Source organism: Gallus gallus, chromosome 1 (assembly GCF_016699485.2).
Source record: "Gallus gallus isolate bGalGal1 chromosome 1, bGalGal1.mat.broiler.GRCg7b, whole genome shotgun sequence".
In the NCBI taxonomy this organism is placed as follows: Eukaryota; Metazoa; Chordata; class Aves; order Galliformes; family Phasianidae; genus Gallus; species Gallus gallus.
The window spans coordinates 187727169-187745251 of NC_052532.1; the positions used below are offsets into that span (position 1 = coordinate 187727169).

The following is an 18083-nucleotide window of genomic DNA, read 5'->3' on the forward strand; positions in this document are numbered from 1 at the left end:
GGGGTACATTAGCAGAATGTGCTGCTTAGACATTTCTACACTGCTTAGACATGTCTGTGCTTAGGAAGTACATATATGAAAGGAAAGGGAGAAAGGCAGATGAGTTCTGGGTTTTATTCAGCAGTTGTCTATACTAATTAGACTAATGTAAACAATAACATTCACTTAAATGCACAGTAGGAAACAGCTTCTTTTGGCAGCTTGCACACCCTTTTTTTCTCTGTGCACAGAACAGAGGATGTTCAGATTCTTCCAGTGCCGAGGAATTTTGTTTGAGAATAGCAAGCAGTAGGATTCTCATTATTTCTGCAAATCCAGCCACCAGCAGAATATCCTTTGCCATTAAAAGAAGTTCTGCCAGGAGAGAAGAGTTTAGCAGATATACATAGGAATGAGAAAGAAAAAGAGTTATGAATATTTGCCATGGCTTGCTACGAGCACATTGTAAGGTGCCTGCACAATGACACAGTTGCTGTTCCCTCTGTAACTTTGTGATGCTTTTTGATGTCTGAGTCCTCAAATGTGCTAAGCCAGTGTTTGCATTCAGTTAGACAGCATGGACTGCTGTGCTTTTTGGGCTGCTGCTTAACGTTGAGCACATACACTTGGCTTTGTGCATCCAAGATTTCTTTTTCTATACATTAATTTTCTTCTCTCACCAAATACATACACAGGCACGATTAAACTGTGCATTTGAGTACCCTTGTGTGCTAAGATATGTTATGTTAGTCACATGTTATATTAGTCACTGGTCAAAATACTAAAGTAGTTTTGCTCCTATTGCTCCTGAGGCAAGGAGCAGAATTCAAGTGTCCAAACTCCTGGTGGATGCTGTAAATCTTAATAGTTAGAGCTGTATTCCCTTTTGTGTTCTCTCTCCATCCCAGTAAATCTTACAAAATTTTCTGTGCAGTGCTACAATTCCTCCAGGAAGATGAAGAATTTCTTTTAATAATATAGAAGAGACAGCACTATGTCATCTTTCCCTGTTCCATCCGTTCTCTTTTATTCATCTTTAAAAAAAGGAGGTGATGAATATCATGAATGGCTCAGTGCTGCTGTTGTATACATGCCTTGTTCTACTGCCTTGAGCCCTTAAAGGCTGTGTGACCATGAGTCTGACTTCAAGTCTGTGTTTAAGGTGGCCAGAGAGCAGAGTGGTGGTGTCGGTGGAGTGGTGTGTAAAAGCTGGGTTAAGTAATGGACCTGACCTGATAGCTGTGGGTGATGAGCAAAGGTCTTATTCTTTTCTGGCTTTTCACAAGGCTTTCCAATGCAGCTGATGGAGGAAAGACTGCATGCTAATGTGAAATGAATGCAGTAAAGTTATCCTGCTACTGCCAGAAATAATCATGGGTTAGTAGTGCTCTGCTTTCATTAGTGTAACAAATTGTCACTAGTGGCTAGATCTCCTGCCAGTGTAAGTCACAAGTTACACTAAAGAAGTGTAACTTCTGTACGATGAGACACGTTAACAAAAAAAAGAGATTAATTGTGGAAAAAATGAGGGTGGGATGTATTAGTTTTTTGGTGCTTGGTATCTTGAGGCTGAGATGAAGCACTTTTTTGCAGGGGTTGTCATTGTCAAAATATGTAGCAGGGTCTGATGTGAGGATAGTGGCTTCTTTAATGAGTTACAGGACCTTGTGAGCTGTTCTCACCCTGAAATCTGTGCTCAGCAGGCATTTGTAGAATACTATGAGGCTTAGAATCCAGTTCTGTCAGTCATTAGAAGTAACTGCTTATTGGCAAAGTTGTAACTTTTTTCTTTTTTTTTTAATAGGAAGACCATTGGAGTTTTCTGTTGTGGACCAAGCAAGATGTCTAAGATACTTCATAAACTGAGCAACAGCAGCAACCCTTACGGGACAAGGTTTGAGTATAACAAAGAATCCTTCAGCTGAAAGTCTGTTGGACTTGCGAGAATCTCTGGAAGATAAAAGTGCAATTTTTTGTTTGTACAACTTTAAAGTTCCACTGTGGTTTAAACAGAAATGTACCAAAGAGTAGCACAGTTTTTCTTATTTATGATTATTTAAAACTCTGGAAAATGATGAATATAGCAGTGTACCAACAAATGTTAAGTGCTTATGCTCAAAGCCAAATGCGCTCACACAGTATTTGTGGCAGCAGTGATTTTTTGGAGTTGTTTCTGTTAATTAAAAAATACGAGTGCTGGGGACAAATGCAGTTGCTTTAAAAGCCAATAGAAGTGGAATGTTCTTCCACTTCAATCCTCTGAAGTTGGATCAGTAAATGAAACCCCAGGTTAATCCAAATGACAAATCATAGGGCATTTCAAAGAAATACTGCTTTTGTTGGTATACAGACCTTGTGACTTTGGAGTGGAGACACTCCATGTTAAAGGTTTTATGCATTACAGAACTGGGATTCTATATGTCAAACATACTCTGTAACGGGTGTCAATATTCCCACTTTGAATAGAAGAGAGAGTGGAATTTAGGAGAAGGATGTAAATCAACATAAAGGAAAAGTGAGCACAACAGCCCTAGCACCTTTGGGCAGACTCAGCCATGATGTATATCACAGCCTTTTGGCAAGGAAACAGCTGTACCTGGAAAACGCAGTATCGAGCATCAATTCAGCATTCAGTGAGTTTGCAAAATAAGTGTGATTTATGCAGCCAGAAAGATGGAGCAAGAAAAGCGATTAACAGGAGGAGACAGGATATGATGTTTTATTATACCACAGGCTCAGCATGGAAGTTGCACTCACTTTGCACTCACATGCCCTGAATGTCAAATACTTACAGCATTCAGATGTTCTTAGTGATTAATGTACAATGCAGCAGGCTGAAATCCTATTTTAGGAGTTGCAGAGCGTCTTTGGTTGACTGTGGTCCTTTGACTGGAGTCAATCCAGCATTTGCCATTGCTGGAGTCATGCTTGTTGGTCAGTCTCACCGATCTCTTGTTTGTTCAGTCCGGTTGGTGTCTCTGAAAGCAGAATCGGGCCAGATCTTCAGCAGGGTGAAGCAGGGGTGAAGCTTTCTTTACTGTGGCTCTTTGCATCTTGTGTACAGATAGATACTTTGCAGGATCTGCACTGTGTTTTCAGTGTGTTCTAAAAGGGAGGGTCTAAAACATCCAAATTTAAGCTCTTCTTCCCTTCTTATTACCACAGCTGCTTTCCTGACTTCTCATAGTTGCCATGAGGTTGAAACGGGCACTTTAAAACGTTTTGATTCAGAGTAGCAGCATTTTACTTACTCACTTCAGTAGCCAAACCAATTTTATCTTATTTTCTCTTGACCTTCTTTCTCTTATTTTGCCATGAAAGGAACATTTGAGCTGAAGTCAGACATGTAGCTGGCATAAATAGGCCTCATTCTAGAGCATCTTAATACAACAGCATTGCTTTACACTTGCTGAAAACCTGGCCCTTCAGCAGCAGCTCGGAAGCAAAGCCTGTAGTGTCTACAGCATGTGCAGGTATATGATTGCTCAGCATCTCTCATAGCACAGGTTTACCTGTATTTAGCACAGTGCATTTGATTCAGCATAGAGCTTTCCAATGCATGCATTTTTCCTTTCAGTAAAAACAAATCAGTAATTTCTCACAGCACAGGCTCTATAAAAGATTCTTCAAGTATTGGTATCAGCAGACAGAGGCAAGCTTTTCTCTGGTAGGTGATGTTTTGGTATGGTGTATGTGTAACTAGAGAACACGTATTTGGTCTTTGCCATGGCAGTTTCTGCTCAGGATTTGCTCTAAATGGTGTGGCTGGATGCAGTGCAGCAGCACAGCCCCGCGGGGATGTTTCTTATTGCCTGGACTTTGCACTGAAGTTCTTGCCTCTGGCTCTGCCCGATTTGAAATTCAGGAGGGAAGGGAAGAGCCAGAGATGGACTAATTTCTAGTGATGAGAATTCTCTTAAGTAGCCTGGAGGAGAGAGAAGCCAAAATTGAAATGTGAGATGGAAGCCTACATTGCAGCTTGTGATTTCCATTTTTTTTTTTTAAGTCTGAATCATCATTTTCCCATTGGATCTCCTTCATCTTGTCCCTGTAAACTAGGGGTACACAGAAGAGTATCAGTTATTCTTTAATTATTAATATTTTTTCTAATACTGCCTGCATGGATTTCATAATATGCACAACACTGATGGCAAACTGCATAATCAGGTACTGCCTGTATTGCAGGCTTTTTTGTTTGTTTGCTGTTAGCTTAAAGCATGATTGAAGGCATGACTGTGATGGAAGTCATGACTCCATCTGTTAACCACAACCACACGGTGATCATTTTTCTCTTGTTTTAGTATCTAGCATCTAATGATTTTTAAATATGGTATAGAGCCTGCTAATCTCAATGATATTCTTTCTGATTTCACATCTCCTCTGATAGCTACCAGTTCCGTTACTGCATAATGAGCAGTTAGTTTTGTGGTGAGCTCTGCGCTAAAACAGATTATACTTTCTGGCTCAGCTTTTATATAGATAGTGCTTTATAATTAATAATAGCACTGTGCTCTTGTGCTGAATTCTAGCAGGAGCTGACACTGTGTGGAGGAATGTTATCCCCTGTTGTTACGTTAGCAGTGCTATCAGAGCAAGAAGCAGGCAGAGCCTCTGTCCTGTGCCAAGCTCAGCTGACCCCTGCTCTGTATATAACTTTGTGCCAGGCAAGTAAATGAAGGCTGACAGCACTTAATTCCACATGTACTTTTCAACCGGATTTGCGCAATTGAATGTCTCTTTACGCATTACATTTGAGTCCTGGGAGTGAGTCTGCCATAAGCTTCCTGCTGACAAGGGAAGGATCCTGCCATGTACTGTGCTACTTCTTGCTCACTTGTCCCAAAACTACATACCCTCGGTGGCATCTTTGTGTTTTATTCATCATAAATGTTTGGGGGCTTTTATTTAAAACAGGAGGGTTTTCATGCCGTGATTGAAGCCAAACCCTTTCTCTGCGAAGAAAGCCCAGCCCAGCAGTGTGAGAGCTGGAGCTTTGCACAGCTGGATTCATCAGATTTCCCCAAGCAGTCCTGGACCCACAGCATGGAGATTACCTGTCTGAGTAAGTGTTTGCTGCCATAGTGAAGGGCTGCAGAGATGAGCCATGGGAAGTAGCCTGCACCTCAGAGGCCTGCATTCCACTCCATTCCTCCGGGATGGTTATTCCAGCCCTGAGTTTGGAGTCACTTCACCTTGCATCCCCATTTCTGCTTACAGTACTCAGTGCACGTGATTTCTTCCTTGTCCTTTTATCTGCTCTTCTAGGAGACAGGATTAAAAGGACTATGAGAGACCCCTGTGCACATCCTTGAACCTGGGCTGAGGAGAGTGGGATGTACCACATCCCCCTTGCTGCTGGCTGCACTGCTTAGGGCACTGGTAGAAATGTTAAGCCAAATCTGCTTTCCAACAAAATGCTTATTGTTTTGCCACACGAAATTAGAAAATAGTTGCTGTGAAAGGAAAAAAGATAAATCCTCTGTCTGTTTGAAGATTCCTGCCTAAATAAGCCTGATGTGAAGACGTGTATGGAAACACTGCGCACATTCAACTTCCAGCAGCACTGGGGGTCACACGCTGCATCCCTACAGTGGTCTCTCTGCCTCAACACTCAACTCCCATCATTATTCTTTGTTGCAGGTCTTGTTATTGTAGACTCACAGAACTGTAATCTCACTAAGTTTGGAAAAATCTTCTAAGATCATCTAGTCCAGCTGTCCACCTACCATTAATATTGCCCACTAAACCACGTCCCTAAGTATGTCTGCACATTTCTTGAACACCTCTAGTGTCAGTGATTCCACTACTTCCCTATTCCAGTGCCCAACCACTTTTTTGGTGAGCTTGCTTTTCCTAATATCCAACCTGAACCACCCCTGGTGCAACTTGAAGCCATTAATCTTGCAGCAAGAGAAGTACTACATATACTTGCATGCACACAGAGTCTGATATAAACTCAGAGCAACTCATGAGCATTCTTTGCAGCCAGGTGCAGAGCTCTCCTTTTGCTTCTAATGCCTCTAGCACAAAGGTGAGGAAGCGATTTGGAGCAGGCTGTGAAGGGGCAGATAATGTGAGTGGTAGGCTGGCCTCTTGGGGAGCGGTAATTGAGCTGTAAAAGCCTAACAAATCCAAGAAGCAGGCTAAGAGAAAAGCCTTTGCTTAACACTACCGCCAGGTTTTAGTTTCAAACTACAAGACGTTGCTTACAAAAGCCAGCAGGAGGCTAACTAGTCATTGTCAGTAGGAGTCTGAGCCCCTTAAGTCAGAGCAAAGTTATTAAAATGCAATGTTTACTTGTTTAAAAAATAAAAGGCCTTCTAGGGAGATTAATTTTCACTTCAGTCTGGCAATCATTTCATAAACATGCCAGTGTGATTTAAGGCAAGCTGGATCTGTTCTTCTCTGGATTATGCATCTGATTTGTCTGCAGATTTCCCACCCCTCACAAATAAAAGCGGTTTTATTGTTTTAACAAAGAGGATTTAACAGCAAAGTTTAATCAAAACGCCACTGGTGCCCGTGCTGAACTGAGCTTTTCTGTAATGAACGTACATTTATCAGGGATATATAGAAAACAGCTGAGGACTCAACTCTGAATGGTGATTTAGAGTTTGAGTCATCTCTGCTGTTGGTGTATTTCATTAAGACCACTGTGATAATGCACTGGTGAAATACATAGAGCTGAAATGAGACTTTTCATTCCCATAAAGAGCTTGTTCTTATACTAAGCACAGTAAATTCCAGAAAGTCTGGAATTTCCTTTATAGGAACCCTATGTCCTCTGCTAGACTGTCACATGCAATGAATGCACAAGATTTTGAGCAACAAATGCTTCTTCAAGAGCTGTTCGAATATTTGTAAAGATTTTGCATTCTCCTGATTGCATCACCCGTGCTGTGGGAGGTATGGGGTATGTTTTCATCCTGTGGAATGCTGTGCACTACCTCTGAGGTTATGAATAGCTCTGAACTTCACTGTAGTGAATGCTCAAGGTTTGCAGTGTCTGAAGCATTATGTTGTCTGAAAAGGTCATATCATATGGACATGGTTTAGTGGGCATGGTGATGATGTTTGGGCTAGATGATCTTAGAGGTCTTTTCCACCTTAATGATGCTGTGATTCTATTTCTGTGCTGTAGAAACAGCTAAGGATCTGCCCCATTATTTGGGGAATACAAGGAGAAAGCTGGATAAAGCAACCCATCCCAATTTCAGAGTGCCTCTTAACAGAGTCCTTAAATTTCAGGGTGTGTCATACCTTGTGGAAAGTACTATTTGGTATTTTAAGTGCCTCTTTCTGGCAAAAGTCTGGCTGTCCCACAGCCCCAAACCTGCACCTTCTTCCTAATTATCTGCACTGTTACACCAGGAGGGGAGATCTGTGAGTAGCTCCTTAAGCTGTCAGCTGAGGAGCAAACCGAGGAGGGCAGAGGAGGATGATGAATTTCCAGCACGTGAATAGCTTGAAATATTTAGAAGCTGAAAGCAAAGGGGAAGGTGGGGGACGTTTCTCCCTGGTTCTTCAGTTTCAGAAATTAAAAGCAAGCCCTGTTTTCTGGATGTGGATGCTAATTCTCCCTGGGGTTTGAAAACTGTTGTATACAGAGATAGCCTTCCAGTGCACAACTCAAAGCTAAAACACAGAAGAAAACTAGTATATTTTAGTAAAACACCTTGGAAATAAGTAATTTACTTGAAATAAATTCACCATTGATTCTTGCTTCAAAAAATATCTACTTCTGTTTTGCAGCTTTGGGGTTTGGAATGGCTTTACCTCTTTTTCACCAGAATCATGGAGTATATATAGTTCTCCATGCTAGCTGTAAGTAGCTTTGACAGTTCAATAAATACATTCTGTGTTCTTTGCCGCTGACCCTAGGTAAGGACAGCCTTGAGGATGTGAAGCAGCGTTGCATAAATGTGCAGAGTACATAGCAACACTGAGAAGAGAGATGCTGCTGCATTGCTTTTGGTGCACTAGGCATACATTAAAATTCTGTCATTGCAAGGTCGCATTGCTCATCTCATACTCTACAACCCTGGGTAAAAATGGAAGGTGGGGGAGGAAGAGCAAAAGCTACCACCTTGTGCTATAGCTGAGAATGTACTCATCGGCAGCATTTCTTTCTATTTCAAAAGAGCATGCTATTTCTTTTTTAGGGATGGTGGATTCTTTCTTGGTGTTGAGTAGTGGTGTTTGCATGTTTGTGGTAACATGTTGCTTCTGAACTGAATAAATAACACCTCTGGGTCTTCTATTCTCCCTTAAATTATCTAAGAGAAAAACCAAATACCAGACAGCATACAGAGTGGCCTGTGTCCTGAGCTGCTCCATGTGCAGCCTGGTTAGCAGTGCTGCACAGGAACTCTGCAAGCTGACGGGAAGATGCAAGGTTTAGGCAAGGAGGAAAGAACTCTTGAAGGAGAAGCACAATGGTAATATATGATTTGAAGCCAGAGGCAGGCCATGTCACAGCACTGGCTGTCACATCTGAATGGTGCTGAGGCAGAAGCCTACCCTACAAGTATACCTGGCATCAAGGAAAGCTGAGAGCTCTCAAATTGAGTCTACAGTGTGAGATGAAAGCAAGTTTAAATGCAGTTAGGTGAGCCACCTGTCTGGTTTCCAGCTTGGAGCTTGAACCTGCCCTGTCTGAGAGCTTCTAGGTGATGAGGTAGTCTGATTCCCACTTGTGGACTCAATTGTGTAGCTAACTGAGGGTATGTACATCCCCTTTGTATTTCTATGGCTTTGTAAAAGCAAGTTGCTCAGTGACTGGGAGCAGAGTAACTTACTGTAGGGTTAGTTGCTCAAAATCCTGTTTTTTTCCTGTTAAGCACAACGGCCTGACCAGATGAGGATAACTGCCAGTTTCCATTGGTAAATGAATATGGCATGCCCATATTTGCACTTGTGTTCACAAGGGAAAAAAAAAAGAAAGAAAAGAGAGAATTCTGCAGAGAATTCTTTGTTTTTCCTTTACTATGTCAGAACAACATAATTAGTTGATGGAAGAGGAATGATTAAAATGGGAAGATTCATCCATGGTATTCTTTTTGATTCCTTAAATGCTTGTAATTAGACAAACTGTGCTTTTTGAAAGAAACTTAATGGACATAATGCCCTCAAGCAGAGTTGAACAACGTGGCTGAGATGCAATGTGACAAAGTATCTGCTATCAACTGTGAAATATCATTGTCTGTTGGAGCTGGAGGCATCGGTGCTTTCATTAGTCTCAGCGTATTCCCTGGAAACCTAGTGGGAACTGAGCTTTCAGCTACCCCACTTCCTCCGTGTATACCTCCAGACTTCATCTGGGTTTGGTGCTCTGACCTCTGATTACTGGAAACAGCCTTGTCCGTATGTCACCGAATCACAGAATCAGAAAATGGTTTGGGTTGGAAGGGGCATTTGAAGGTCATCTGGTTTCCTTTTCTGCTGTCACTCCCCTCCCTCAACATCTTGTTTGTGTCAGGAAGCTCCCTCTGCTTCCCTTCACTCAGGAAAATGATGCAATGGGAAATGCAGAGTTTATTTTACTCAGAGCCATATTCATAGCCATAGCCACAGCCTGGTCTCCAGCCTTTATAATGCTCCTAATGTATCAGATCTAGTGAGAGTCGTCTAGTCACCTTAAATAGCATTAGTTAAGTGGATGCAGGATCCTAGCCCTGAAAATGCTTTTTTAGAATGGGAGGAGAGGCCGTGCCACAGTGATGGGTAAATGGGAAAAGCACATAATAGCCAAGATTATATCATCTTCTGGCTAAGAAACGGGAACCCATTTTGTAAGATTCAGGCTCTGGCCATCAGTGAAATTAAGTCATGTTTCTGCTTTCACACATAGGCACTGCAAGACAGAGGTCAGTGATGGAAGAGTTTGCTTCTTTCAATTGCATTCTCTATTTCCATACACCTCCTAGCTTATCAATGGCGTATAAATTCCTACTTTCACTGATTAAATATTTCCTCACCCGATTTCTTTGCTTTAGGGAGCTTGAGAGCTCACTGTTCATAAAGGGAAAGAAGGATTGTGCTGTTAAGCAGACAGGTCCCAACACATATGTTCTGCTCTGCATCTTTGAGGAGGCACTGATGCTTCTGCAACTGCAGAGGGGCGGTTTTATTGAGATTCAGAGGCAACCAAGAGCCTCTTGCAGGATTTCGATGTTGATGAAGCTCTGGGTTAATTAATTAGCTTTTTTTCTGAAACAAGAAGCTTTAGCCCATCTGTGCCAGGCTGTGAAACTCTTAATCCTACTTAGCTTTTCTTTCCCTGTGTTCCTTTCAGTCATTTGCAAGAGCAAATTTGATGAAGCACATTTGGGTAAGAAAAGGTTTCCTGATCTGTGAGAATTCTGGGGAAAAGTCCGAACTGTGACATTTCCCTCAAACTGACAACCAAAGAGATAGATAGTTTGCTCCAGATATATTTATTTCATAATGTGCAAATGGTTTTATGTGTGGTTGTTTTTTGTTTGTTTGTTTGTTTTTTGTTTTTTTCTGGTTCTATTTTTATATTGTTTAAACAAATACATTTTAGTTTCAGAGCAACAACAACAATAACAAAACAGACAAAAAAACGTATATAAAATAGAAAATATCACGATGTCCCAAACTTAGACGTTTATTTAAAAAAAAAATCCTGCAAAGTTGCTTTGAAGGGGAGAAACTTCTGGAAGCCAACACTCTCTATATTCCACTGCAAGAAGCTATTATTTTCTAAAGTCAAAGGATTCCTTGTTGATTCCTTGCCTTCTCAGCCAATTTTCATTATGAAAAAAGCTGTTCAAACCAACCAATGCTACCACAGTCTGAGCTTAGATAAGCAAATGGTTTCCTTTTAAAGCAGAGCACTTGGAGGAGTTTGTCTGTCTGAGCCCTCAAGACGATGTCTGTGGCACATCTAGACATGGGTGCTCAAGCCCAGAAGTGAGCAGGCTGCCAAGGGCTTGCTGGTGTACTGAGGGCAGGGAGCACATGAGGCATTTAGTCTTCAGTCACGGGTTAGATTATCTCGTAATGGTGTATGAGGCGATAAGGATTTTCAGTAGGAAGGGAGGAAGACCATTTTTTTTATAGAGTAGAAGGAAGACCATTTTTACCTCATTTTGGATAGCTATTTGGGAGTCATAAGATGTATAAGTTAGACAGCTGGTCAGTGTCCAAGAATTTGGCTGCACTGATACGAGCATGGGTGTCCTATGGAGGCCTTAGTCTGTGGTCCCAATTGATCAGAATCCATTCTCAGGAAAGATGATGGACTCAAGATGGAAATATTGCCATTACTAAAATTTGGAAAACACAATAAATGCTTTCAGCTTTCCGGTTTTCCTTTAGGAACTGAACCTTGGAAGTAGCTATTTCCAGTTAGCATGTACGATGGGAAAGCATCGTCTTCTCTGTAGATGCAGATCTCGACTGTTTCACCACTGGCCACTTTCTTTCCTTGTTCTTCTGCAGTCTTCCAAGTCCCAAAAGAAAGAGGGCTTAAAATTCTTTTCCTGAATTTCCAATTCTGCAATTACATAATTTTCCTATTTGACTGAAATAAAGAAAATATTTAAAAAGAAGGCAGCATTTACTTTTATCTGTATATAATATACACGGTAACAGCTTTAAAAAGTACTAGCATAAATGTCCACACTTTGAGTACTCCGTGTTCTTTTCAGAGATGCCTGTTTACGTTAATGCAAATTCAATCTGTTCTTATGTTTTTATAGATCAAGATGTGGTATGATTCCTTGAAGAGAAATGATTGCTTGGTTTCCAAGTGGAACGGAAACCAAAATTCGGTCCTGAACTTTCATTTTTTAATTTTTTCCCCAGGCTTGACTTCAAGAACAAGAACAGTACTCAGTAGGTTCCTGTCATACTCTTGTCATATGAAATAGCCCTTTTGTAGCTTTACTTTGCTGATCCCCAACCGGACATAGGAACTGTGTTTCACTGGCTGGATTTAAATAGGTCACAACTGTAAGTGCGTGCCTGTAGAACTTCAAAGAGTACACAGTGAGCTTTTGGACTCAGCTCATTCCCATCAAATGAAGCAAAGCTTTTATCAGTTAGATATGTAACAAGACTGAGATAGAAGATTGATCATAAAAAGTCTTGGTTTGTTTTTTTTTCTTTTCTCCTAAGTTGCATGCAGAATTTTTTTTCCCATAGTGTCCCTTTCTTAGGTACACGGTGTTGTGAGGGTATATGCAAGCTATTGGCTAAAGAAGGAATCAGACAGGGAGGATTCCTTGGCACTATTCCATGTTCTTACCAAGTTTCCTTACAAACTGCTCTTAGGATTTTCAGTAACATGAGGAATCCAAGGTCACTGAGGTTTTGATGCCCAACTGCATTAAGCTTCTTCCTAAAATCCCATGTTTGTTTTTTGCCATGGTCACAATTGATGAAAAGTTTTATGAATTTGCCTGGCATCACGATCTGTTATTATACCAAGTGCTCGGGAATCCCTAAGTAAGTTACTCTTACCAAATCTTACTTGCAAGATCCTGATTGCATTAAAGAAAGGATACTTAATTTCCAAAAATAATAGGCTGAAATAGCCATTTTATATTAATGGTAATCCTGCTAAGTAAATCATTTGGCTGCTGAGTTCTTTTGCTGTTCAGATGTTATTGTCGCATTCTGTTATGTTAGCAGGACACCCTAACTTGAGTTTATGTCTTGTATTGTATCTGTCAAAGCACCATCCATTTATTCATCATGTAATTATAGCACTGTACTCTCAAGGTATTTGCTTTACAGGAAACGTCATGACTTTGGAATAAACAAGCATTCCAAGACGGAGCAAAACATGACTGAGTTGCTGTTTATGACTTGGTTCTAATTAATGACAAACTGCTTTAATCATGGAAACATTGTGTGTGCATATATGCATATGTATTACTGCTGGCAGGGGAGGCTGGGATTTCACTATTTAAACTGAGGCTCTTAACACCGCTTGAAATGCCCTTAACCAGCTGAAACATCTTGGCAGGGGACCTGTTGAAGTGGCAGCAGGAAGCCAGAAGTACCAAAATGGTGCTGGACATCCTTCTTTAGCCATCCAGAGTAATGCACATTTTAGGAACATACACCTTCATTAGTACACCTTTTCTTGGAATTTCTGATAAATCCTTTTTTGAAGTGAAGGACTTTGCCAAACACGTTGTTTTATCTTTGACTGTAAGACCATCTCAGAAGCAAAAGGAATGTATTTCATTCCCTTTCACAGTCATCTCTGTACTGGAACTTAACACCAGTCCCCTGCATTCTGCATCATGTCTTTGCCCTTTAGAGCACGATGGAAACAGAGAACAGTAACTGCCTGGCCCTAACACGCTGAAATAAATGGTGAACAAAGTTCCCTCCCATTCCAGAAGTATACAGAAATCCTTCTTACTTAGGATTAGCACTTGAGGTCCTGACTGAATGAAGCATCATCTAGGCAATTTCTCTAGTTTGCTCAGACTAGCAAGGTGCTTTATTTTAAAGTATTTAAAGTGTTTTATATAAAGTACCTGCTCAGACAGTGTTGCTTTTGATAGAATGTATTGGAGAACTGATATTTGATTATGCCTTCAAGATACTGCTGATTCTGTAGCAGATCTGAAAGTAAATTGCTTTAAAACTCGTACTTCCCAGTGACGTTAGGGGTCCTGCTGGTGCACTGATAACCAAGGCCTCCACTTGATTTATCTGCAGAGTGTTGAATGTCCAAATAACCGTCCACCTAGTTGTTTCTGCATTGGTAGAATTGCATTTGTTTTTTTCATGGAAATTCAGTGTGAAACATGAATTGTTTTGGTGAACAAAAATGCAAGTGTGCATACTTCTCTGAGCTTTCGGAATGGCTGTCAAAAGTTCTGGTTCAGTGGTTATTTTTGAGAAGTAAGGGTACACGGTTAAATTGCATATGTCAATTTCCAGGTTGCATTTGTTACGTTCTCCTTCCAAACTGGTATTGATACAGTGCTGTCAAAAGGTACCATCCTCCAAAACGAGAAGATTAACTGCAGCAAAATGAAAATACCCTGTAAATTCCTTCTCATTTATTTTTCTTACGATATAAACATGTGAGGAAGTTAACATTGCCAGAGGAGAAGTTCTTAAGCTGTGGAAATGGATAAAGTGTTAACACTTTAAATGGGGTCAGTGAAGTACTGGACAGAGTTACTGTAGAGAATTCTGATACGTTCAATTATGGTGTTTTTCATTTAGAAGAATATCTGTCCCCACTCACCTTCCCCTGGCCAAGTAAGGAGGTTTGACAAAATGTGTTTTGGCTCATAAGCTTTGTTTTCCATGTGGCATTTGGAGATTTTTTATGGGAAATGATACGTTTCACAAATGCATTTGTTAAGAGAAAAGCCTCGTTGTTTGTACAGGAGTAGGGGAGGGGAATCACTAAAACTGGTGTATTATGATAAAACATAGCTAAAAAATGCTGAAGGGGAACTCTCCTTGTACCGGACAGCAAGGTGGTACTGCAGTCTTCGGCTGTTATTCTAGCAGAAGTGAAAAATCGTGTTTCTTCTCTCCGCTTCAGCTCTGCGTAGCTATCATTGATAAGGATAAATTCTCAAAATCACGGTGAGCAGAAGGGTGGGCAGTGAGTGCCCTTACTAACAGCTGAACCTTTCTGGAGAGAAAAACAGCAGCAAAGGGCTGAGAGCAGCTGTCTGCCCAGCACAGGCACCAGACTCTCATGAATTTCAATTACTTGATGTACAAAGTCTCCTAAAGTAAATGAACACCTTTCTTGTGTGACCACCAGGGAGATACGAAAGGCTTTGAAGACCTCCAGGGAGTCTGGTTCACCTGGCATGGATTTTTGCATTTCAGTATACAAAATCTTTCAGTGTGAAATGGCTCCTGCATCCTAAAAACTCTCAGCCAGAGAATCAGCTGAAAAAGGAGTGCATGTTACAAAACAGAGCATCCAAGGAGCATTTGCAAGTGGTCTCTTACCTGTTCCTTATCTGAACTCTGTGGTAAATGGATTGGTACCCCAGCGCTGGTCCCACCAGCCTCCTAAAAACTGAGAGCATCCATGCAGTCCCTACATGGATTAGAGCCCTGTTAGGTGCACAGAACCTAGTGCTTAACCTTACACGTGCCCCAAAGGGCTTTACATCCACTTGGATGTTGCAGGAGGGCTATGGAGCTGCACACCGGAATAATTTGTAATCAGTGCCACTTGGATTGTTTCCTGAAAACCCATCATCTCTTTTGTATGTGAGGTGACTTAACATAAAGAGCACTTTTCATCCGTTTCCTCTTTCAGCTCCTCCCAAATTTAATTCTTATAAATGGAATGGCTCCGTGATTTGTCATTGCTCTTTATGATATCTTGTTTAGCGTATGCATAAACAGTCTGAGCTTAATAACTGCACTTTCTAATCTGAACGTGCATTGTCAACTGATGGCTGATGGTCTGAATAACCACCAACTTGCCCTGTCCCTCTCCCCAAAAAACGTTCTTCTGCTTTTCCTAACAACTAACAGATTCTTTATTTTTGTATCTTTTGTGCTGCTGTTCTGACTTGACAAATGTTAGATTCACTTTCTCTTGAAACAGATGTCTTAATGCCATCCATATGAAAGGGCAGCAGGAGGGTCCTTATAGGGCATGTCTACACATACACAGGTGCATGCACATATACATACTTACATGTTGTTCGACTTTCACTACTACAGTGAGGATACAGTTATATAGCACCTCTCTGTCCCCACGAACATCTGTATTTTGCTATCAGCTAATGGCTGTAGCTTTATCACACTGAGACGTGTTGTGCTTCAGTGACAAAACAAAAGGACATTTTTTTCCTTTATTACACCAATAAAATTTTCTGTACACAGATACTGTCATGATCTCAGTTGTCTGATATTTTTCCAGCTATCTAACTGTATGTATACTCCATTCTGTACAGTCAAGTCATCTGACAATGAAATCAGTCCACAATAAATTTAACAGAGCACCATTAATGGACTAGTATTTTCCACTCTGCCATTCTCCCAGTAAATTTATGAGAAGACAGTCCAGACCTTCAGGTCCTTATTAGCATCTTTTCTTGACACATTCAGCTCTTTGACTAAATAGCCAGCACACTTTTGCAGTGTTCTTGTCTTTGCCTGAGAACAGCATAAGCTTTTAGCACGTTTTCCAGAAATACATTTTCTTTGTTGGGATGTACGGGCTATTTATTTGTGGTTGCTTGCAGAGAAGAATGAAGGTGAGTAATATCCTTAGTGTTGTAATAAAAAGCTGGTGGAGAAAAACTGAATCTGATTGCAAAGAGGGCTGGATTGGTATGCAAGGGAGGGAAAGCCTGGTGCATGGCTTTGCCCTGAGTGAAGAGGCTCTGCAGACTGTTCATATTTATGACACTGTTGTCAGGAGTGCTTACATTTTCCAAGAAGGAGTTCAATCCAGAAACTTTTTAAGATTGTGATGATTGCAGGAAAATGTGTGAAAATGTGTCCACAGTACATAATCTGCTTGAAAATACCATACTTGGTTATCTGAGCATGGTTCTTTTACTTGAAAACAATGTGAAAAATCAGGGAGGTGTTTTCAAACGTCCAAAGGGGATTCTCTCAGTGTGCAGGGGAAGAGTTAGTCTCCTTTTACTTACCCTAATCCAGCAAGGCCCAGAACTTCTTAGCACTGTGTGAATTCTGCTGATTCTGATTCTGCTGAATCAGAATTCTGATGCCTTCAAAAGAAGGAAGCAACAGGCAGACCTACATGGACCTGTCTGTGTATAAAATGGGCTATTAGAGAGCCTAACGGCTGTGAGATGCACATGTGGAAACGAGTTGGTTTTCTGTAGTTATAGTAGCAACTTCATTTCTAATTCAGAGCTTATGACAAAAATTACAGAAAAAAAATGCCATTTTTTAATGACAAGGTCTTATTTTCTGCCAGTTTTTCAGCTCATCGTGGAGACTGATTCAAAGTGACTCGCATCCCTACACACATTTGTATACACAGATGGTGAATTAACAGATTTAACTCAATGAAGTGGACAGGTGCTAAAAAGGGAGAACAGAAAGAAAAAGATGGGCAGCTGCTCACTGTCCTGCCTTGATAAAATGCATAAACTGTCAAGGAGAAGGAGATAAGGACAAAAAAATGAAAGACTTCACATAGATAACAGTCTCCTTCAATACTGAGTACACAGTAAAGAAGCTGCCAGACAGGTATCCTACAGAAGATTTTCTGCATGACAGGCATGCAGTGTATTTGGTTCATTATGAGAAGAAAGATGGGGCTGATACATCCCCAGATGCTGAGGCTGATGGGATCCTCATGTGATGAGTACTTTTGGACAATCCTAACTTGAGTGCTTTGAGAGGGCAGCGTAGCATGTGGTCTCATGGACTACATATACAGGATCTAGATTTTATATGGGCGTGAAGCACTATAATGCCCCAGTTTTGACACTGATCTTGTGAGAACGTATTCCCCTAGCCTGAGTGAGCTAATTCAGTGAGGTAAACATCATGCACAGCCTCATAGTATTATATTATTCCCACTGAAAAAGAAAACAAAGCAGAAGCTCCAACTTCCATTTCAGAAAAGCATCTGCTAAGAGGAGAATACTGAATAGTATATATTCTATTTCATTTTCTGAAGCACAAGCTTGAACATGGCCCCAGAAAGGGGATGTACCATTTGTTGCCTTTGCAGCCTCTCCCTCCTCAGCCATATAAAAATTCAGTGTCTGGTTGAAGCTAAGATCCCCCAGAAAGCCTATGGGAAGGATTAGGCACATCTGCAGGACAGTTTATCCTTTTTTTGTCCCCATCCCCCCCCCCAAAGTTGCTTTTCACTGGTGCAGTGAATCTCTACCTCACTATGTTGTTGTTTTCCTACTGTGGAAAAACCTGAATAACTTGCTCAGAGGAACAGTTGAGTTTTCTTTTACTCAGAGCAGAACTTACGGAGAGCTTTGACTCCAAATTATTATGAAGCCAGTGGTTTAAATGTCAACCCCATAGCAATGGAAAGAATTTTGTCCTAGTTACATAGATCAATATACACTGTACTGTTCAGTACTTGCCACAGAACATGCTGAGTACTGAAACAGGGCTGTTCC

The 18083-nt window shown here is 41.0% G+C and overlaps 1 protein-coding gene across 5 annotated transcripts in view; it reads left to right on the top strand.

Annotated features, from left to right (window-relative positions):
- Positions 1 to 12797, top strand: part of NOX4 (NADPH oxidase 4) — a 135704-nt gene extending 122907 nt beyond the window's left edge. For 4 of the 5 annotated variants that reach the window (XM_040700426.1, XM_015280045.4, XM_040700420.2 and 1 more), the window contains one exon: positions 1784 to 12792. In XM_040700426.1, the coding sequence (XP_040556360.1) occupies positions 1784 to 1904 (121 nt within the window). In that variant the 3' untranslated portion in view covers positions 1905 to 12792. Of the gene's footprint in view, positions 1 to 1783 lie in introns of all 5 variants that reach the window. The other variant, NM_001101829.3, reaches the window with a different exon arrangement.
- The last annotated feature ends 5286 nt before the right edge of the window (positions 12798 to 18083 follow it).